Source organism: Rhinolophus sinicus, chromosome 17 (assembly GCF_057876585.1).
Source record: "Rhinolophus sinicus isolate RSI-liver-muscle chromosome 17, RSI-T2T, whole genome shotgun sequence".
Lineage (NCBI taxonomy): Eukaryota > Metazoa > Chordata > Mammalia > Chiroptera > Rhinolophidae > Rhinolophus > Rhinolophus sinicus.
This window is the reverse complement of record NC_142517.1, coordinates 151,026,574-151,050,000: the sequence shown is the minus strand read 5'-3', so window position 1 is coordinate 151,050,000 and position 23,427 is coordinate 151,026,574. Positions and strand designations below refer to the sequence as shown.

Genomic DNA, 23,427 nt, shown 5'->3' with positions numbered 1-23,427 from the left:
TGCCTTTTAATGAGTCCCCAGACGCTGCTGCTGCTGATGTGTGGGGAGCACATCCCAGAATTAGTTTTATGGAAGAAGCAAGACTGTGAGTTTTTCAAAGTCAAGAACTGCTAAACCATGGAGATTTTATTTTATAGCAAACACTGCCATTCCAGTGGAAGCTTCTGGATTTACAAGCATAGGGCCTCAGTGGTAATAAGGAATCTGTAAGCAGTATACTTATAAATCCACCTATTTTGTTTTCACCAAATTTCACAGCAACCTCTGTTGCTATGTAGGACATTCGAAAGTGACCGAAGGAGCAGTGTTAGCCATTCAGAAAATCAGTAAGACCGGACTTAGAGACCAGTGCTCTGATTCTAGCTCTGCCACAACATCTCTAGATCTTTGTTCCCATCTGTGAAATGAGTACATTAGCCTAGATAACATCTAAGGGCCCTTCCAGTTTGAAAGGCCATGAGATGTGTGACTGGTTATGGGAGGCCCTTTGGAAACCCCTAGAGGGAAGCATAGGACACACTTGATGTAACCATACTGGGTTTTCCCATCGTAGCGAGCACATGGGAATCTCTGAGTTTATTTTTGGGAACCAGTTGCATCAAAACCTATTTGTCTTATCCAGGAAACAGCTTGAAGGTCTTTTGCCTGAAATAGTACATGCTTTTTAAATATTTGTTAAAGAAAATAATATGTGCGTTATACAATGAATATATATGTTTGTATGCATATGCACACATATACATATACATATATAATGATAATCATATAATATTAATTATATATTGTATATTATATCATCTATTAAAATATTAAGGAGAAACTTGCACTGAGGTCCCCAAATAACATAGCCACTTGGGCTCTAAATCTTGAGCATTTAAGCAGCATATCTTCAGGCTGTGCGCAAACCCCTCTGCGGTCTGACACCATCTTCACGTGAGCTTATTTTCTGTTATCTGAGGGGTTTAACAGTGTGAGCACAGTTGAAGACTCCTACCTTTAGGCAGAGGGCAGGCATGGGCTGAAATATGGCATTGTAATTGATAGGGGATAAAGGGAGAGGGGAAGACAGGAGAGTGGAAGCTTTAACCAGCCTGAGTCATTTGGGGTCCTGTGACTTCAAATTCTTTGTGTAACCAAAGAATCAAAATGTGGGCTAGTCCAGCAATAAGCTTAGCATATCCTAGGAGTACGCAGATTGAATTGCAGTATTTATAAGCATTCTAAGTAATAGAAAACATTATGCCCTTACTTTATGATCACTGCGTATGTTTTTATCAACAGAAAATGGCTGTGAAGGTAATTGGGAAAAGAATGAGCAGACTGGAAGTTGCTACCAGTTTAATACTCAGGCAGCTCTTTCCTGGAAAGAAGCTTATGTTTCATGTCAGAATCAAGGAGCTGACTTATTGAGCATCAACAATGCTGCTGAATTAACTTATCTTAAAGGTAAATTGGACTTGCATATGGTAGAGCAAATTACTAAAATTATAAAGATGCTGTCTGTCTTCCTCTATTTTCATATCCAGGTATGTTGTTTTGTGTGTATATATTTTCTGTCTTCTCTTGGTATTTCAACTTCAACACTGAAACCCACAAGCAAAAACTTATCAAATATAATCCTGTTCCATCCATTCAAAATACATCTCGTGATGGAGACTAAAAAGAGGTTAATGTTCAGAAAATGGGGTGAGGTAGCAAGATTAAACTGCAACTCAAACCCTAAGTGAAAAGATTTGGATATGTAGGGTACCATATGGGTACTGGACTTATCGGGGGATCACTTCATAGACTGTGTAGATGCCTGACCACTGCGCTGTACACCTGACGCTGATGTTGAATAATATTGAATGTCAACTATAATTAAATATATGTGTGTGTGTATATATCTATTTGTATATATGTGTGTGTATCTATATATACACATATACATATATATGTGTATATATGTGTGTATATACACACACACCAGGGGAGGCCAAAAAATGTACACATTTTAAGAGATGTTATCTATGTATTACTTTTCAAAGTTGAATTGAATTATGGTAGCAATGTGCAGTATGACATTTGCTCAAAAGATGGCATTAATCAAATGAATGCTAGCGTAATTTATTGTATTACAATTTTAATACAGTTTTTTCCTTTCTTAAAATTCATTTCTTTGGTACCCTCTGTGTGTGTGTGTGTGTATGTGTGTGTGTGTGTGTGTGTATGTGTATCCATACATTACTTTTTATTTAGAGCTATGTGATTTGTACAGAAAAAACCATATCCACACTTTACCTTATATACATATCCATGTGATTTACATATATAAAACCATATCCATATTTTTAGGGCTTTTTGAGGATACTTTTGACTATGCATTGTTTTTTGCCTTACTGCAGACTTTAGATCTCAATTTCTACACCAGGTCACTCACTGGAACTTGTCACACACACACACACACACACACACACACACACACACACACACACATACCCTGTTTCCCCAAAAATAAGACCTAGCCAAACAGTCAGCTCTAATGTGTCTTTTGGAGCAAAAATTAATATAAGACCCGGTATTATATTATATATTGTATTGTATGGTATCGTATCGTATCATATAATATTATATTATATAGACCCGGTCTTATATTATAGTAAAATCAGACCAGGTCTTATATTAATTTTTGCTCCATACACATACACTATGTATTATATATGTATATGTATATATGTGTATGTATATATTATATATACATATACATTATATATGTATATATACATGTATATATGCATGCATGATGTAATATATGTATGTATATGTATGTGTGTATATATGTGTGTGTATATATATGTGTGCGTATATATATATATATATACATACACACATACATATGCACACACATATATGTGTATATATATATGTGTGTGTGTATATACACACACACATATATACACACACACACACATATATATATATACACATATATATATATACACACACATACATTTCTTGTTCCTGAAGCCCTGTCTCTTTCTTCCACAGTCAAGCTCTTGGAAAGTGCAGTATATTTTTCTGTTCACTCCTAACCTCACATGTGCTCATTGGTGGAGCCATAATTGGGCCTCTATCCCCACCGCTCTCTTTCTGGACTCCTGCCCATCCCTTGAACGCTGGTGTCTGTGTTACTGCTCTTGGTTCCTTCTGTCTTTGCTGTTGCTATTTGTGCTCTGCCCAGGGGACCTCTTCGACTGCCTAGGTGTCAGTTCCAGTGGAGTCACCTGGTGTAGACATTGAGGTCTAAAGTCTGCAGTAAGGCAAAAATTGTGTATAGTCAAAAGTACCCTCAAAAAGCCCTAAAAATATGGATATGGTTTTATATATGTAAATCATATGGATATGTATATAAGGTAAAGTGTGGATATGGTTTTCTCTGTACAAATCACATAGATATAGATCTAAATAAAAAGTAATGTGTGGATACACTTTTCTACATGCAAATCATACAGCTATATCTGATATATATAATGGAACAAAATATACCAGGGGTGCCAAAAAAATGTATACATATGACTTGTATTCATCTTTTGTCATTGGTATATATTGAGCATTACAATTTTAATACAGTTTTTTTCTTAAAATGTGTATACTTTTTTTGGCACCCCCTGTATATCAGATATGTCTGTGTGGTTTGCATGTAGAAAACATATCCATACTTTAAAAACTGTTTATAGGTATGTAATATAATGTACATATAAAATATAATTATTTCATATGGATATATACAGATATAGAGATTTTCTATATATAGCACAATAATACATCATACATAATTCCCTGGGAGTAATTAAGAAATTATTATCAAGTGTTTTACTGTTGAGACTATTTTAACAAATTTACAGAGACTCCAACCTGTGAGCTCTTCCTGTTTGTCAATATCATCCTTGTCTTGTCTTCTGTAGACCATTTTATCAGTTGCTCTATCTCTTCTACCTGGCCCTGAATATCTACACATTCTTTCATCATGGTGTCAATGAAGTCTTACCAGGTTCTTGAATAAGAACCTGTTGACTTCCTTGGCAGTGGTTTGAAAATCCTTACCATAATTCACACATTCCTTACACTCTTTGTCCAATACACATGGACCTATGCTAGCATGATTGCATCCATTGCTTCTGGGTATATGCATGTTGACACATCTGCAAGTGGCCTGATATTTAAATTGTTTCTGCTTCTCTGTCTTTCTATTTTTTACTGATGGCATCTTGTTGTCAATTGATAACATAGAATGATACATCTCCATTGTAGTGTGTGTGTGTGTGTGGGGGGGTCTCCAATTCTGTAACTCCAGTCTAAATGCCTCCTTTGGACTTCAGAGCTGTATACCAAACAGCTTCTGTACATATTTCTGAAACAGTACTGGTAACACTTTACCATTTTGGAGGTCCACAAAATCTGTCTACTAGATTGAAATCCTCACGAGGGCAGGAACTCTTATTTTTGTATCTTTAGTACCTGACAAATAATATGTGCTTAATGAATTTAAACTGCCAGTCTGGAATACAATCCGATCTTCAAAATCTAGACATGCAATGGAAACTGCTTTTTTGCTTTTTCTAAATAACTGCTTTTTAAAAATTCATTTTTAAATTACAGATGACGTACAACATTATATTAGTTTCAGGTGTTCAACATTGTGGTTAGACATTTATAAACCTTACAAAGTGATCACCTCGATACGTCTAAGACCCATCTGACACCATCCATAGTTATTAGAAAATAATGCCTATATTCCCTATGCTGTACTTTACATCTCCCTGTTATATAACTGCCTTCTGACAAGAGGATTACAAGTAGTGAAACAGCTATTCTGAACAGCTATTTCAGCTATTCTGAAAGATTGTGGTCTTACCTTAGAAGAAAGGAATTGCACAAGCTAATGGGAAAGCAGAACTGAATTATCAGCCTTGGCGTTTCTCCATAGTCTGAGGTTTTGTTGTCTGTCAGCGTCACTTGCCTTGTTGGATGGACAGCCTCCTACAGGGAGGGATGCCTGCCTTACAATCGAGGCCGTCAGATAATGCTATTAGTAGAAACTTAAATCTGACTTAGGTAATAGCTTAGGTAATTTTGTCGATTGTTAAAATTGTATAATTCTTACAGAAAAAGAAGGCATTGCAAGAATTTTCTGGATTGGCTTAAATCAGTTGTATTCTTCTAGAGGCTGGGAATGGTCTGATCAGAAGCCATTAAACTTTCTCAACTGGGACCCAGGTAACTGCTCCCTCCTCCACATACACTGCACAGAGCAAAAGCTATAAATACACACACACACACACACACATACACACACACACACACGTAAGTAAGGACGAGCTGCCCACTCACTGAGAACTTAAAAAAATTTCAAATCTTGACAACTCTCAGAAGAATTCTTTTTCCTAAGCCCTTCTTAGGCTCAGCCATTATAGCCATTATGCCGTGATAGTCTAGTTGATACCATGAGGCCACGTTGAACCACACCATGGACAACTGAGCACTTGTCTCTAACCTTTATAGCAACCGCACATGGTTAAGTAAGAGCAGAATGGACCCCACCACGGGGCCCAGGAGCCATTCTGTGTCCCTTAGAGGACTTGACATATCTATGACTGACCCATGTTGTGTTTCATCTGGAATTTAACTCTAATATGGAAATATTCCCTCATTTTACAACTCTTGGGGTCTTCCACTATAGCACCCAGTTACTGGCAACATAATAGTTATATTCCACAAATAAATACCTTAAAGAAACATCTGTAGTGAATAAAACAAATAAAACCCTAGTTAGCCAAAATATTTTTTTTTTTTCCCAAAAGGAAGGTTTAGATACCTTTTTTTCACATTACCTAATTTAATTTTATTTAATCCACACAACAATTCTCTGGTCATCCTCACTGTACAAATGAGAAAATTGGGGTGTAGATAAGTTGGGTTACACTTTCAGTTAATGATGAAGTCAGGCAGTTTATAATCACAATTTGTTATTTTTCTCTAATTGCGTTCTGGAGTTTAATGGGCTTGGCTGGCTGGTTGTCACTTGGGGTCCTTTATACAGTTGACTTCATACAGTCAGATAGTGGCAAAGACTGAGTGTACATGTCTGGAGCCAGGGCTGGGACGTCTAGAATAGCCAAGGGCAGAACGGTCATCTCTGTCCACGTGGCCTCTGTCCAAGTGGCTGGCTTAGCAGTCACAATGGTTGGGTACGAGTATCTTGGATGGCAGTTGACCAGGCAAAAACTGTAAAATTTCTTAATGATCTTGCTTCTAAAAGCATACTGCATCATTTCCACTGTATTCTTCTAACCCTATTAATGGTCCATTTTCCAGGTTCTAAGAACTTAGCCCTGGGTAAAGAAGTCTGAAGGTGTCTCGTGATTTATCACAGAGATGTGCAATATTTAGATATAATACCTTGTCAAAAAATAAAACCTTAGGCTTCTGACAAATGTAGAACCTAAAAGTTAACATTAATTTCAATACAAAAGTGTTCTGAACATATTTTTTAAAAAAATGAGTTAAGTTCAATAAAATACCAATAGGTCATTTTACTTTAATGAGATTTCATTATTAGTAAATAAATTCTCTATTATCTCAGTAAGCAGAATCTTTGAATATAATTTAATCTTTAATTCAAGGTCTTAAAGGCATTACAGAATCATAAATTAGTATATTTTTTGTATAGAGTAGCAGATTAAGAGCTACTGGCCACAGGATGTGACATGGATGTTGACTAGGGGCAGAGGTTTGAATTTTGGTTGGAGGTTTGTTTTTTTAAATTAACGACAGTATATCAGAGTGTTTCCCCCTAGATTCTATATTTTAGAAGAAAGACATATTTAAGCACATGATTGATCATTCAGACTTATACATTTCAATTTAGCAGAAGTTTTTAACTATTTTATGGGTTTCCATAAAAGCAGAATATTAGGAATACAAATTATCTTTTCTAACCATCACTCTGGCTCTAACCTTTTGCTTTTAACTGTTGGAAAATTTTATCATTTAAGCTATGCCCAGTGCACCTACCATAGGTGGGTCAAGCTGTGCAAACATGGATGCCACATCTGGTCTTTGGAAGAGTTTTGCCTGTGAAGCTCAACTGCCCTACATCTGCAAGAAACCATTAAATAATACAGAGGAATTAACAGGTATCTTTCTCACTTCCTGTAGTTCTTAAAATCACAGTTTTGTGAAGTCAAATCAATCCATTTCTTCTACTTTTCTTTCACCTAATATGGCCAATGCTGAAAAGTACTGATTTTGACCCCTGTGGCTAGCTATAATCAACTATATATGAGGAAAGCTTTGGTTTGGTCTATGCCCATAAGAAGGCAGAGATATTCTAGACAGGAAATATATTTCTAAGGTGGCTAGTTTTTTACTAGAGCAATGGTTCTCAAAGTGTAGTCCCAGACCAAAAACATCAGTATCACCGGTATTTGTTAGAAATGCAGATTCTCAGGACCTACCCCAGATTTACCGACCCAGGAGCTCTCAGGGTGGGACCCACATATCTGTGTTGTAGGAAGCTTCCTGGGGATGCTGCTACACATTCAGGTCTCATGTATTATTACCTGCCTCTGTGAGGCGTCAGAAAGGACGGCCAGGCTTTCCCGCCTCCTGCCCCACCACGCCCAGCCCTCCTCGGTCCTTCTTTGCCAGGCTGGTTCTTTCGGGCTTCGTGCTGATTAATCAGGTAGAAAAGGAGAGGTGCAGAAGGACAAAATGTGGACGAGGAGAGGTATTTTCCCGGGGAGGGTACGAGAGACACAGAGCAGCTGAACTTTCTGAGGAGCCTTTGGAAGAATGGAGGGGATTGCCCTTACTATCATGCACAGTGCCTGGTATTTGATTAAATCCTTACTGAATAAGAAAAACTAAGACTCCAAACTCAGAGGAAAACAGGATGTTCTAAAATGTCTTGCTTTAAGGGATGTTGAGGGAAGGGAATAAAACATAGATTTTCTTATCCACATACTGGTAGGAGCATAAAGCTATCTCTTTAAGATGAAAAAATAAGTGTATAGAATAAGGAAGGTATGTTTTAAAATAAAAGGGAAAATGAACACTTATCTTCTAAGTTGATTCAAACTAAATTTAGCTCATGTAACAAAAGGCATACGAGAAAAGACAGCACAAATGAAAATAAACCAGGGGGGCTAATGATAGGTCAAATAAATACCCTGTAGTAGCAATAATTAAGTAAATCATGATGTTTCCACATGATTGAATAATATGCATTTACTAAAATAACTGCACCAGCAGGAAAATACAAAGAGCAGAACAAAGTGATACGTCTACTTACCATTTTAATCTTATAAAAATATGAATTCATAGAGACAAAGACTAGAATAGGAAAATGATGGTTTTAAGATCAATTATGTGTGATTTTTCCCCCCTCCATTCCTTTATCAAAATTGTAAAATATAATAAGTGCTGTTTCAGAACCTCAACGTTAATTGAGTTATCTTGCAAATGTGAAAAGCTAGCTGAACCCGGATTTTATCCTTTTATAGAAACCAAACTGTCCACATTTTTAAAATGCTGTGTTTTTTAACATCCCAAACAGTTCCAAATCCATGAAATCTGAGTCACCAAACTACTTTCTAGTTCTGTTAAGAAGAGTGGAAGTACTTTGTACGGTTTTAGACCTCATTCTTTTTTTCTAATCTTTCTTGACCATCATTTGGGTGAGTTTTCTCATGGCCAAAACAAAGAATCACTAATTTCATGATGGTTAGAGGTCTCGCAGGGGAGAAGAGAAGAGGTCCAGAGATGCCCTTTGTCCTTTCCCTCCACCGCTGCCCTCTCCTGATGTGGAGTGTATAAATTTCTTACTCTTTTCCTTAAGTCAGCCTGTCCTGTGTTCGACAGTGAGCATTAATGCATATCCCTGCTGAGCTAACTATACATGAAAAGGAGACTCAACTCATAATCTTTCAGAGGCAGAAGCTGGAGGGGAACCTAACAAATCCCACACCAAGGAGGAGATTAGTCAGCAACGGGCTTACCCCACACCTTCTACTGTCCACTAGAACTAAGGGCAGCCCCTCCTTAAATCATCTGAGCCCAGCCATATAGACATTTGTATCACATTAAGGTCATATCATCTGATCCTTGCAGTCTCTCTTATGATGTTGTGTTGACATTAGGCACCCCATAAACTCATGTCACTGTACTAGCTGACATTACATTCCCCAGTTTTTCCAGAAACCTTATGATTCAAGAAAGAAGAATTTGTAATGTTACTGATTCAAAGTAGACGTAACTGTACTGGAATATAAATAGCTGCTTTCCCCCCAGATGTTTGGACAGATTCAGATACCCGCTGTGGTGCAGACTGGCTGCCAAATAATGGATTTTGCTATCTGCTGGTAAATGAAAGTGATTCTTGGGATAACGCACATATGAAATGCAAGAAGTTCAGCAGTGACCTCATCAGCATTCATTCTTTAGCAGATGTGGAAGTGGTTGTGACAAAACTCCATAATGGGGGTAAGTTTTTAAAATATCCTATTTGAGAGGTTTAAAACATTTTAAAATATCCCTATTTTCAGACTCTTTGCAGGAATGAAAAGCTTACAGTTTGATCCTTATAGATCAGCTCTGGCCAATAGAATCTTCTGCAGTGCTGTCCAATATACCAGCCACTTGTAGCTTTGGAGCACTTGAAATGTAGCTCGGGGAAATTAGTTTCATTTAATTTTAATTAATTTACAAATATAAATAACCACATTGGTACCTAGTGGCTACCAATTTGACAGTACAGCCATTGATTGAATCATTTCCCTCTTCTCCTAAGTTAAATGATTATTAAGTTCTCCAAACACTTAAGTGATGATTATTTCACTTTTGTAATTATTTGAAAGCTCAAGACTAAAGAACAAAAATACACTCCACTGGCAGTATTATAACCTCCTCCCAGGATTCACTAATAGTAATGGCTAATAGTAGATACCTATTCTGTGTCGGTATGGTGCCAATTGTTTTACCTGGGAAGGCAGGATATTCCTTCCGGTTACTAAATAAGCAATCCACTTCCTGTCTGAGAGTCTCTGTTCTGGTCTGAAACAGATAAAGAGAATTGCGCCAGATTCTTGTGCTAAGTTGATTCTAATAAGCTGCTTTCTCTCAGGACCACCAGTGTGATATTTACATGTAGCCGTCTGATGGACAATATTCTTACTCTAATTGGGATATTTATGATTGTATTTGTATAAGTTTATTATTCCCCATAAAGCAAGATTTATCTAAAATCAGATATCAGGAAACCCAGCCTACAGGTCATAGTACAGCTGTTCCATCTGTGTGCTCTACCCGCAGGAGTGGCCTGAAAAGCCCTCATCACTCAGCCTGACTAACTTATCCACATTTTAACAGGGCAGTTAAGGAACTATCTTCTAAATTAAAACTTTAAAAGAAAAAAGAGAATACCATGAAGGCTCTTAAAGCCCCATATCAGAACATAAAGATCAGGAACAGTGTACATACTGAAGTATGTAATTGAGTAAAACCAAACAAGTAAAACATTTTTCTTTTAGATGCCAAAGAAGAAACATGGACAGGTCTGAAGAACATAAATACACCGGCTTTATTTCAGTGGTCAGATGGTACTGAAGTTACTCTAACGTACTGGGATGAGAATGAGCCAAGTGTTCCTTACAATAAGACTCCCAACTGTGTTTCCTATTTAGGAACGGTAGGAAACCTCCAATGGTTTATTTATATTCTTATTGTTATACCTGATAATACTATTAAGAGTACTTTGGTTGGGATATTAGTGTTTAAGCTGGGAAAGAAAATAAAAAGTAAAAGCCCTGCAGATTGTTTCTCTGGTATCTACTGAGAAAAGGTAAATAAAACAATGACTAAATAAGCATTCTACTTCCTGTATGAGAGTATCAGCTCTGCAACAGATCAAGAGAATTGCTTTAGGATTCAGATTTTTGTGCCAGATTGATTCTAATAAGCTGCTTTCTCTCAGGATCACCAGTATGATATTTAGACGTAGCCATTTGATCTTCTGAATTCATGTTCGGGTTAAGTTTTATATTAATCCTACTTTGAGCAGTGAAAAAAAATATGTTTATTAAAAAATTAGGTCTAACTTTGTTCAGAGAATATTCTACTCATGCAGAATGCTTAAACATTTGTTGAACATGCTTCAGTTAAGAGTCCAAAATAAGCTGTATCTTGAGCAGAAAGGACATTATGTACCTCTGTATTTTGTTTGTATCACTTTCCTATGGACTCCTAATTGTTTAGGAGGCTGGTTGTGTCACCCAAAATTCTAGAGAGACTTAAGTGGAAGCATTAAGGAGTATGTGTATTTAGAAGTGTTTCAAGGGTGAAGATGTATTTGGAAAGGTGCCAAAGATTAATTTAGAAGGTTGTCACATTTGGTATTCTACTTTAAAGAATAGCTAAGATGTCTTTAGAAGAGTATCGAAGATAGAAAATGACTTCCCATACAAAAGAGGAAACTGATAGCATACCTAGGCAGCATTCCAAATGTCCAACTAGAAAGTTCAGTTCTCGGAAACTTTATCACAATTGACTTATTGAAATTTAATTTGAAGAAAACAGGATGACTTAGTCAATTAAGCAAAATATATGTTAAGTAGTATATTTGAAAGAGGACTGAAATCTAAGCTGAAGTAGAGTTGGAAGATACTTTTGATTCTAGAATTCTTGAAGAGTGGCTATTCTAACCATCATTTCACATATGAGGAAACGGAGACAGGCAGGTTAGTTGACATGCCCAAAAGTGTTTAACCTGTGGATCATCTTTGGCCATGTCATATGGAAGAAGACTAGAACACTGGCAATGATTTGTGGGCTGAGTTCTCTCTCCGACATGCGTACTAAATATCCTTTGATGGTTTTATTGCTGCTCTTATAAGAAAATGAAATTCATCCACATTGTGACCTTGAGGTGATTCTGAAATAACGCAAGCCTGTTGGGTAGCATTTTCTAGGAGTATGTTCTCATATTTCATTATTCATTTGTATTCTTTCTCTCCTCCTCCTTCCCCTCGCCCCACTTCCTAGTTTTGTGAGCTGAAACTATCGTGACTAAAAATAACTTAGAGTTCAATTCTAAATATATGGCAAGTAATGTCTCTTGTGGGAAATTTTTTTTTTCTTTTTTTTAAAAGCTAGGTCAGTGGAAAGTCCAATCATGTGAAGAGAAACTTAACTACGTATGTAAGAAAAAGGGAGAACAAATAAGTGATGCAAGATCTGATAAGATGTGTCCTCCAAATGAGGTATGTAAAACCTCTACAAACATTTTCTAAGCAGTATTACACCTCCTTGGTTAGGGATGGTAGTTGAGACTTAAACAGTTCAGACTTGGCAAATAGAAGAATTACTAGCTTCTCTTCATCTACATTAGAGCAAGTCAGAGTGCAGTGAATACTGGTGTTCTTACAGAACAAAAAAGAGTTTTGGGGAAAAGAGTTACCTATTCATGAATTTCTATAAAAATGTATGAGATTACTATCCTCAATGCTGGTATATTTACTTCCCTCACTTATGTTATTCCTGTTCAAAAATAATTCAACCAACAACATTATCCTTTTATGATGAGCAAGGCACTGGGGGTCAAGAAAACTAAGTCACACCTGCTGTCTGACGCAGGTTCATAGTCTTGTGGAGATTATCTATGAAATTGTGCCCCATCCCCATCACATGTATGAATTCCCTGGCCATTGCCTTAATTTCCATAAGTTGTGAGGTGTTAGTAGTGTAGAAGAACCTTGCTTGTCAAAGGGGATGTCATCAAGTTTGGAAGACAGTTTGATAATATTTCTCCTCTGATTTAGGGCTGGAAGAGACATGGAGAAATCTGTTACAAGATTTACAAGGATGAGGTCCCTTTTGGAACCAACTGCAATTTGACTATAACTAGCAGGTGTGCCCATCAGTAAACATGTTCTAGTGAACGTTTAACTCTGAGTTCCTTTGCTAAATAACCTTCCTAAGAAAAAGTGCATCTTTAATTTATATAATAATTTAGTCAATGTAAAAACACCTACTAATTTGACTCTTGTTTTATAGATTTGAACAAGAATACCTGAATGATATGATTAAAAAGTATACTACAGCTCCAGGAAAATATTTCTGGACTGGCCTGAGAGATGTAGGTTCACGTGGAGAGTACAGTTGGGCAAGTGTTGGTGGAGTAAAGCGGTCTGTAACCTTTTCCAACTGGAATATTCTTGAGCCAGGTGTGTGTCTTAGCCTTTTAAGTAATAGAAATACAGGGACCTGTGAAATACAGCATACTCCGAAATATGTTCTTCACTTACCTTTGAAACGTGAGGGAATTATGACCTTCAAGTCTAGAGTCTATCTGGGATCATAAGTAGAAGCAGTGATTGTGTCTTCCCTTTGAAATCCATGGGAATATCCCAGTAAAAGAAGCTAGAAAATAGTTCTCGCTAATGGAATAGAGCTAGAAACCTCAGTGTTTGTTTTTTATCTTTTCCATATAAGTATCAAGCAGAATCTAGAAGCTTCATTGTGAGGCACTTTATATTTTCATCTCTCTGATTCTTAACTTCTTTCTCCCAAATTGAATGTGTTTATTTCTATTATTCTCAATGGATGAAAAGTAAGGAGACAATATATTGTAGGGATTATTTATTCTGAAAGTTAGTTCATCCTCCTTTAACCAGCCTAAAGCATTGACTGCAATTAGCCATAGAATCCGAACATTTGAGCTGGAAAGGACCTCAGAAGTCCCTTCTGTTTTTAGAGCTGAGAAAACAAGCTAGACAGGTGATTTACTTGACAAAGGTTGCCTGGTTATTGAATTACTGAAATCCAAATCTCCTGATTTCTAATCCAATGCTTTTTAGAGGATTTTGGCTTTGTATAAGACACCAGTTATGAAGGATTCAACTTTTCTCCCTTTTATTTATACTTTTTTGTGTTTATACAATGTGATTATGAAGACTAATTTTCATAATATAGAAATTAAAACATGTGAGTGTATCATTAAATACAATATTTGAAATAGAGAATGCCCACAAAATTTGTAACACATGGGGTCATTGTCATAAATGTGAGTGGTATTGATAACAAAAATCATATTTTTACTAGGAGAAAATGGAGATACAGGTATTAATCCTGGTTCATTAAATCTCATCTTAAACTAAAATATTCAATCATGTAAAATACATGTGATTTCTTTTATACACTCAAACATCTTAGAGTCCATGTTACATTCTTCATGTGGTTGGAGAGATGCTCAGGAAGTAGCTACAAGGTCTATTCTCTCAGTCCTATAGCCAGAAAGATGGACATTAAGCTCTTTTTACCATTATTACTCCCAGCTTCAACCAGCCTGATCTATAATAATAGACAAGCCATGGGTAGAACAGAGGAAAAATAGGACACCCATCCAAGGTAACACAGGGTGCTATCTTCCCAGTTCCCTGTTCCTCTCTCTGTCGATGTATAACTATGAGACATGAGACCATACAGGTTCTCTGTTTGGTGGGACAGAAGTTGTCCTCATTACTTCTGATGTATGCTGTCATCCTGGCCCGCTGTGGTGTAACGGAAAGGGAACATGGCACTTTGTAGGTTTGAGTCCTGACTCTACCATTCACTATGATTGTGAGCAAGTCACTTATTCTTATCTGGAAAATGGATTCTATAATACAAACTATCTTTTAATGTTTCTGTGAATAAATAAAATTCTGGCTGCCATAAAATAAATAGTAAACACATACATCCCTCCTTCTGCCAGCCCTTCGTTTACATCTGAATCTTGAAGTATTTTGTTTTGAGGTTTACTGAGTTGCTTAAAAACTGTTCAAAGTGGCTCAAAGCTGATATGAACCGCTTAAGCTATCCTGAGCAGCATAGTGGTTTAGGGTATAGCTCTGCACACAGACCGCCTGGATTCCGGTCCTGGATCAACCACTTACTAATGTTTGACCTTGGGCAAATCACTGTTCCTTACTGTACCTCGGTATGACAATAGAATCCACTCGATAGGTTTTTCATGAGGATTCAATTCATTTAATCCTCTTAGAATAGAACCTGGCAAGTAGCAAACACTTCTCTATATTACTGTCGTCATCACATCATCATCATTATGAAGAACACATTTCTCTCCTATTCTTTCTCTCCACCATGGCTCACATAAAGAGTAAGGGCACTGGAAAATGTTTCAGGTTTAATTTTAAAATGTAGTTTTTAATTAAACTTTCCGATTCAACTGCAGCTTTTCCAGGTGGGTGTGTGGCTATGGCTACTGGAAAGTCTCTGGGGAAGTGGGAGGTGAAAGATTGCAGAAGCTTCAGAGCACTTTCAATTTGCAAGAAAGTCAGTGGGCCTGTTGAGTCTGAAGAAGCACCTCCTAAGCCTGAAGACACCTGTCCTGAAGGCTGGCATAATTTCCCCTCCGGTCTTTCTTGTTATAAGGTAAAGTAACATTCTTGTTCAGTTCCTCAATAAAGTTATCTATGTACTACCCTAGTCCATGACCTTGTACAAATTATGCTCCTCTCCAGACACGAATGTCACTACCAAAGTGTTTGGGAGCACAGAGTCCTCGTCTGGGAGGGCATCTGACATTGAACCTCTGGCGTCACACAGCTCATCCCCACATAAACTCATCTCCTACCCAAAAGAGCAGGGCCAGAGTCAGAACTGGCTCTTTCCTAGGGTTCTTTCTTTCTGGGAAGCTGGGTGAGCTTCATGCTATGCTGACACTTTGATTATGGTTTTCATATCCCTCTAATTCTTGTTATCAAAGAAAGAGTTCTATCAGTTTTTACAATGTAAAAAAATTTGTTTTAGTGTCTGTATCAGTCAATTGTTCCCACAAAGAAATCATTACATACCACCTCAAAATTCAGTGGCTATGACAATAAACATTTAGTCTCATGTAACCAGATCTCTGGGTCAGAGAGGGTTTGGTTGATCAAGTTTGGGCTTAAATGGTCAGCTCTGCTTTCAATTGCAGGTTGGCTATGCTGGGCTCCAGGCTCTGAGTTGGGGTCTGCTGCCCTTCAATTTGGGTCTCATTTTGACCCAGCTGAATGGGCAGCAGCTATCGGGGGTTGTTCTCACGGTCAATCACTGAGAGGCAAGTCCAGCCATGTGAGCACATTTCAGTCTCTGTTCACTTTACTTTCACTAACGTCCCATTGATCACAGCAAATCACATGGCGGAGCCCCAAGTCAACACACAGGGAAGTATACTTCACCCACCTGGAGGCCATGCAAGAATATATAATTATGTCACAGGAAACCAAAGAATTGCGACCAATAATTCAATCTACCATTGCGTCATCTGCTCTTCCTTCTTTTGCAATGACTGTGGTTCTTTTGGCATAAAATTAGTCATCACAAACCAGAGAGACAATCCGAAGTGACAAGTTGTTATGCCACCTTCTGTCAATGTTCGCACGCGAGTGCAGTCTGCCCTTTGATTCTTCTTCATCAGAAGATAATACTGTACTTGTGCAGGGCGCAGTGTATTATGTTCCAAATTGTATTCTTAACACATTTCTTTGCAGAAGTTTCCTCCCAAACCATTCATATGCATCTTTTATGGCCTCAGTTGATCTCTCAATGTCCTAGGAATGCAGGAAAACATGGCATCTTGTTGGAGCAATTCTCCATCCCGGCTGATGAGGGTCATCCCTCTGGCAACAGTGACTAGCACTTGGGCTGGCCTTTCGTGATGCTTTCAGCTGGATTTGTCTGTGACACAATATATGCACATGTACCTACATCATTACACCTATAAGAATCCATTTCAGGGGCCCATACATTTGATTACAATTGACTTTAAAATGATGACTATTTTCTGATTACACCAGAAAACAAATTAACATTGTATCTTCTTAAGCTATTTCATATAGAAAGAATTGTAAGAAAGAGGAACTGGGAAGAAGCTGAGAGATTCTGCGAAGCCCTTGGAGGACATCTTCCTAGCTTCCATCATATGGATGAAATAAAGACATTTGCTCACTTTTTAATGGACCAGTTCAGGTAATACTTTTAGCATGAGGTCTTCTATGCTAAATTAGATGTCTTCTAGGTATTCAGAATTGATGTGTTTTATTATCTAAAAGGGTCCTTGAGTGCTTAGCAGTCATTGAACATCAAGTATTTTTATGTGCATGATACTTTGACAGATTCAAAGATGAGGGAGACAGAGACACCGTCCTTTGCATAGCATAATAAAGTCCAACAGTAGGGAGAAGAAAAGTGCGGTGAAAAATCTAGCACCTAGATAAGGAGGAACCATGGGAATTCAGAAGAGGGAGAAAGTGTTTCTGGGACGTGTAATTAGAAAAAATGTTCTTGGAAGAAACAATAATATTTTGAAAGGTAATGTAGGAGAAGGAGCCAGGGAAAACAGAACATAAAAAAGGGTGTGAGACCAGAATATGCAGGGGGGGAAAAAACTACTGATGATTAAATCATGAAAATGAAAAAAGAAAACAGATACTTAAAATGAATCCTCAGTAAAGGATTATAAAACCCATTTCATGGAGAAATTTTTTAATTGATAAGAATACTATACATAATTCTATTCTATTATACATACAATTATGAACAATTTCTAGGGGAATACAAATTATTATACAATTGAGTTGCTAAGTAGAAACCCAATAATCCAATAGGCATGGAAGTAATTGAAAAAGTTGACAAAGCATATCTTCAAAAAGAAGTGGGAACTATATGGTTCTACATGTGAACTCCTTCACATTTTACAAAAGAGATTGTTACCATGTATTTCAATAGTACAAGCAAGAGCTTGTATTCTATTACATAGAAACTGAAGCTAGTATCTGTTTTTGTGTTTTTTTTCACAAACTAGTCTAATTCTGATATCAAAGCCTGTCATCAATAGCACAAAGAATTACCAAGCTCATGGCTAGACTTCAAAAAGTAAATACTAATGACTGATATAATAACAAACACTTACATAATGTTTATTATGTACCAGATAATGTCCTAAGTGTTTTCTATTAGCTGATTTAATCCTTACAGCAACCTATGAGGCAGGTACTATTACTACACCCATTTTATCTCAATGAGAAGAGACACAGAGAAAACTTGCCCAGGATTATATAGCTAGGAAGGAAAACATCCAATATTTAAACCCATTAGAACCCAATTTCTTAACGCACTATATAATAATGCCTCAGAATTACACACCTTGACAATGTAGGATTTCTTCCAAGAATCCACGAATAGTTGGCATCAGGCAGTTCCAATCACCTGTCCCAGTGACAGGACATGGGTCCATTTGGAGCTGAAGCCCCAGATCCATTTCTAATAGGCTACCAGCCTCACCAGATTCTAGTACCCTTTCATGAAGGGTGAGAGCATCTCTAAAGATTTTAGCCATTCCTCATACCTTGAATAACTTCCATTTCACCAGGGAGCGTGCATTTCTAACATCCTGCTGATTTACAAGCTTCTCATTTTGCTGATATAACCCATTTCTGACATTCACTATGTTAATGACCAAAGCCTCAGGTGTGGTGGCTTTGGATGACACAAGGCCTTGTGGTAGCTGCCTCTGGAACATGGCCTTTCTAATACCCTGTTCATCCTCCCAGAAGGGAGAATTTGAAGCAGAACAACTTACTGGCCCCTAGATCTCAAATGTAACACACACAATATTGTGTGTCTAGAAAAGTATTTTTCAGTAAATACTGACATAAACAAACTGGATTTTGAACAACATCAACCAAGTGGTGAGGAAACTTTGAGAAGAACAGGGAGCCATAGATAACTACTAAGCAATGAGGTTGTAGCTATTGGTGGGAATCAATTGATGGAAAATGAAATATCATATGATATAAATGATCCTTTAGAGCTTCTATATATGAAATAGATCACACTAGAAAACAAAGCTGAAGTCTGAGATAATTAAGGAATCTTTCTTGATTTGTTCTGACCATACTTGCTGAGGTTCCTTCCACCCCCAATTAAAAAGTAGTACAAGTTCATTATGTAAAGTTTGTGAAATATAAAAAACAATGAAAAAAAAATCCTAGTTCCCAATTATAAACAGAGTTAACATTTAGTGTAACTTACAATGTACAATGTTTAACTTTTTCTCTGATCACAAAAATAATATATACTGAATTTAGAAAACAGGAAAGCACAAAGAAAAAACAAATCATAATCCTTTTACTCATCGGGGCCATATTTTATTATATTCTTAATCCAGCAGTTAACACATTGCCATGTTAAACAGACTGTGTTGTCTGCTTAATATGCTCTCCATTAATAAAGAGATCATTTGCCCATTCTGTACTTAGGAAGACACCATATTCTAAAAGCAAAATTGTGACCATGACTTGAAGGAACGGAAGGAAGCCAACCTATTTATATGAGAAAATGATTCTAAAGCTTACTCTTTGAACACCTTAGCTTTTTATTGCAGGAATTGACCTTTCTCAGCAAGGTGTCCATTGCCCAAATTGTGTGTTGCATGGCAAGGAGTTAAATCAGATTACTGTATACTTCTCACAATCTACGTTCCACCCACATCTCTATTTGTGTTTCAATGAAAAGGATTCATGCTGCACCAAGTCATTAAGGCTTTAAGATCTTTGCAACTGTTAATGGCAGCCCACCAGGGAAAGCCACTGTAGAAGAAAAATAGTCATAGGATTAGAGAAGAAAGCCTTGTTTGCAGTGCCATTGCTGCAGTGTGCTCTACCTCCTGTGATGTGGCATGAATGGATTTAGATATAAATCTAAGGCTTTGCAGACTAAGCACACCCTCATCAAATAGTATTTATTGCAGGTTATGGCTGAGATATGTTTTTTAGGAACCAAATGCAACAGGAAATTTGATTGAGAGTAGGAATTTGAACACAAATACACATAATAACCTTTTATGCAATGCCTTCTGAGCCTGACAGCCTTAAAATTGTCTACCTAGTGCTTACAGTGGAAGAAATTCATAGAGAGAAAATTTCAATTGATTTGATTCCCTAGTTACAACCAATTTTTTTTCTCAAATTTTCTAAAATCCATATTAGAGTTGTGCAATGATTAACACGATTCCCAATTTCTTTATCTGCCTATGGATAAATCAAGTCAAACCAGGAAAAGCTATAATTGAGGAAATATTTTCCACCTTCTACCACACAGAAACAAAACAAAACAAAAGTGGCTACTATTTATTTATAACACACTAATGAATTTCTTGAAATGGAAGCTGAAAACTATAAATGTCTGGATTGAAATGCAGTTCAATCTCAGAAAGTAGTGAAGATTAGAAAAATTGGACAATAGGGCAAACTCAGCTCTCTAAGGAAACTGTTCTCTTGAGATGCAGCAGAGAAGAGAAAAATGGGCTTGAAAGCAGAGGTTTCTAAGTGGGAAAGTTGGAGCTAAGAGAGAATTAGATGGACAGGTTGGGGAAAGATCTCTAAAGAGCCTTCCTGTGGAACTGACTAGAATAAATGCATGTGACAAGTGACCTGTGATCATTTTTCAGGTTGTACTGTTGATAGTGTGAAGAAGATAAAATATCTAGTGCTTATTTTAGAGAAACAAAAAATTATGCACAAATTCCCCAAAACTTAACCTCCTCTTTATTTTAGCCTTCTGACTTTAATTATACTGTATATGCCAGTTACCTAGACCCTGTGGTTTAGCTATCCCACAATTAGGAAAAATGATAAATTTGGGAGGCTGTAAGAAAGCTCTGATTAGTTGAAGACACAAACTGAAAAGTTCTCCAATGGCTACTAAAATCAAACTGGGCTTTGTCTACACTGCATTTATCTTAGGTCTACAAACTGGTGATCTTTCTCGATGAAACAAAACAGTATAACAATAAAAACTGAAAGGAGACAATCCTCTCATTCTATTGCAGTCAGTTGAAAAGCTAGAAGTTGAAAAGATGGAAAAGTGCTCATTGGTATTAAAATATGAGGGAATGTTGATAGAGGAAAGAAGTAAAGCAATTATTTCATTTAAAAAATGAGGAATTAATGTAAAATTAAATTTGTTCTAGCCTTTGATTTACTACCATGTTTCCCCGAAAATAAGACCTAGCCGGACCATCAGCTCTAATGTGTCTTTTGGAGCAAAAATTAATATAAGACCCAGTATAATATAATATAATACCGGGTATAATATGATATAACATAACATAACACCAGGTCTTATATTAATTTTTGCTCCAAAAGATGCATTAGAGCTGATAGCCTGACTAGGTCTTATTTTCAGAGAAACACTGTAGCAAAATTTTTAAAGGCAGACTTCTTGTATTTCCCAGTGGTCTTGTAGCTGTACATTCCATATATTCCATATATTCTACTAACTTGAGAGTAAGAATTAATTTTAGATTCTGATCCTATCCCTTCTCTAATATGTGTTTTATTTATGTCCATATAACACATACATTGTTATGCATATATAATAAACACTCATATGTACTGATGATACATAGTATATGCAATCAGAAGGTTAAGTTATATGGAAAGAAACTAACACCACCTAAAAAATTACATGGAAAATGGTCCACTTTTTAAGGCCTAGAAAGTGTAATACATTTTAGAGAATATTTTCAAGTTGGGTTAGAAGTAGAGAAAATTTTTTCATGGTTATCATTTTATTTATATTGGCAATATCTCCCTGGCTAGAACATACATTTCATTGAGGGAAAGGGATCACTTACAATGTATGTCCCTGCCTCTATGTGTTCTTGTATATATTCTTCCTTGGAATACCTGTGCTTTTTCCTCTCAGCCAATCGAATACTGGCACGTGATAAACACTCAGATTATGGCTCAAAAGAAACATTAGCCATTGTTTGAAGACTGTCTTTTGTCCTATCAACCTCACAAAATGTTTCCTGACTTCCTGCAGTCCACAATGACCTCTCAGTTTCTGAACTTTTATAGCATCAACAATGTATGCAAATTTTATATCATTTGATGTCTTTCAAAAATGGTCTTATATTTTCTTTGTTCATATGTATCTTGTCTCCTTGACTAGTTTTTGTGCAATTTGAGGGTGGATATTAGGTCTTGTATCACCATTGCACGTGGCTCAGTGCCTTGTACGTAGAGGTATAGTAGTTATGAGTGTTAAATATAATCACTTAAGCGATTGCTTAATTATATTGCTCTGGCGTAGCCCATAGAGTTTGGCATTTAGAAAATACTTGTTTACTTTAAACTGAATGAGCAGTGGGAATTAAATACATTTTTAAAATCTTATTTAATAAAAATTTAGCCAAATGGTGTGTTCTGCATTTTAAAGAAAAGATTTGCTAGTGTTACGGACAGACGCTTTAAGGAAATGCTGTTGTTGTATTTGACTGTAACTGAAAACATTGTCTAATATTGAAGCTCTGCAGTAGAAGTTTTGGAATAATCATACACTTTTTTTCCCTCTTAAGTTCAAAGCAGCATAGTTTTTGCCTTTATGTGAAGGAAAGAACTTAAAATTTAATTTTATAAAATGGGGTACTTTTTTGATAGTTACCCCATATTTAGGGTTCAGTTTCATTTCAGAAGACTTCTTTACATAGCTTGAAACAATGCGTTTCAGTTTGTGACTGAAATAAACTGAATAAACATATATGTCCTAAGCATTTTAGATATGGTGAATGCTAAATATTTTTGCCAAATGTTGTGCTCAGATTTATTCAACACTTCCTTTTTACGTAGTAATGAGCGTTGGCTGTGGATAGGTTTGAACAAAAGGAGCCCTGACTTGCAAGGAGCCTGGCAATGGAGCGATCGCACACCAGTAAGTTTAACTTTTTTATTTGGGATAATATGGAAAGAGTATTTGTTTCAATAACAAGGTAGTTGATTGTTAAATAATATATCCACATACAACCATTAACTTAATTTTGTATCTTTATTGAAATGAAATAGATTCACAAATCTGAAGTGTGGGGGGAGGGAAATTACTAATCTAATTGTTATTTTTAAAAAAACAAACATAAGTATAGCCTCTCTATTTATAGTCCAAAAATATAAAAATATAGATATTCAGATATTGTGGTCATCTTGGGGTGGTACAACTGATTTTTTTCTTTTTCTTTTTCTTTTTTTTTTCATAAGGAGAAGCTTTTATTTTTATTATCTAAAAATATAAGGGTTATGTAAAAAATGAAGTATCTTTATTGGGAGAAATTATTTATTTGAAGGTACCTTAAAATGTCCTTAAATATTATTTCAAATATTTACATTACCCTAAAGAGAAGTTTTAGGTGATACTTACAGGGATGGATTATTCTCAGATATTAAATATTTGCTCCTTGCTACAATTGTGTTAATTCAGTGTGTATTCTTTCCAAACGTAAAATCCCTTGACTTTCATTTTAGAATTGCAGCACATCTGAGAATAGGTCATCGAATAACCAGCATTTCAACA

General features: G+C 36.5%; 1 protein-coding gene across 2 annotated transcripts in view; it reads left to right on the top strand.

Annotated features, from left to right (window-relative positions):
• Positions 1–23,427, top strand: part of LOC109445155 (CD302 antigen) — a 108,359-nt gene that overhangs the window by 12,520 nt on the left and 72,412 nt on the right. For both annotated transcript variants that reach the window (XM_019727252.3, XM_019727249.3), the window contains exons 4-14: positions 1,282–1,446; positions 5,146–5,256; positions 7,035–7,175; positions 9,331–9,522; positions 10,569–10,726; positions 12,186–12,296; positions 12,855–12,943; positions 13,090–13,259; positions 15,269–15,468; positions 16,904–17,046; positions 22,713–22,794. In XM_019727252.3, coding sequence (XP_019582811.3) covers positions 1,282–1,446; positions 5,146–5,256; positions 7,035–7,175; positions 9,331–9,522; positions 10,569–10,726; positions 12,186–12,296; positions 12,855–12,943; positions 13,090–13,259; positions 15,269–15,468; positions 16,904–17,046; positions 22,713–22,794 — 1,562 coding nt within the window. The remainder of the gene's footprint in view (positions 1–1,281; positions 1,447–5,145; positions 5,257–7,034; positions 7,176–9,330; positions 9,523–10,568; positions 10,727–12,185; positions 12,297–12,854; positions 12,944–13,089; positions 13,260–15,268; positions 15,469–16,903; positions 17,047–22,712; positions 22,795–23,427) is intronic.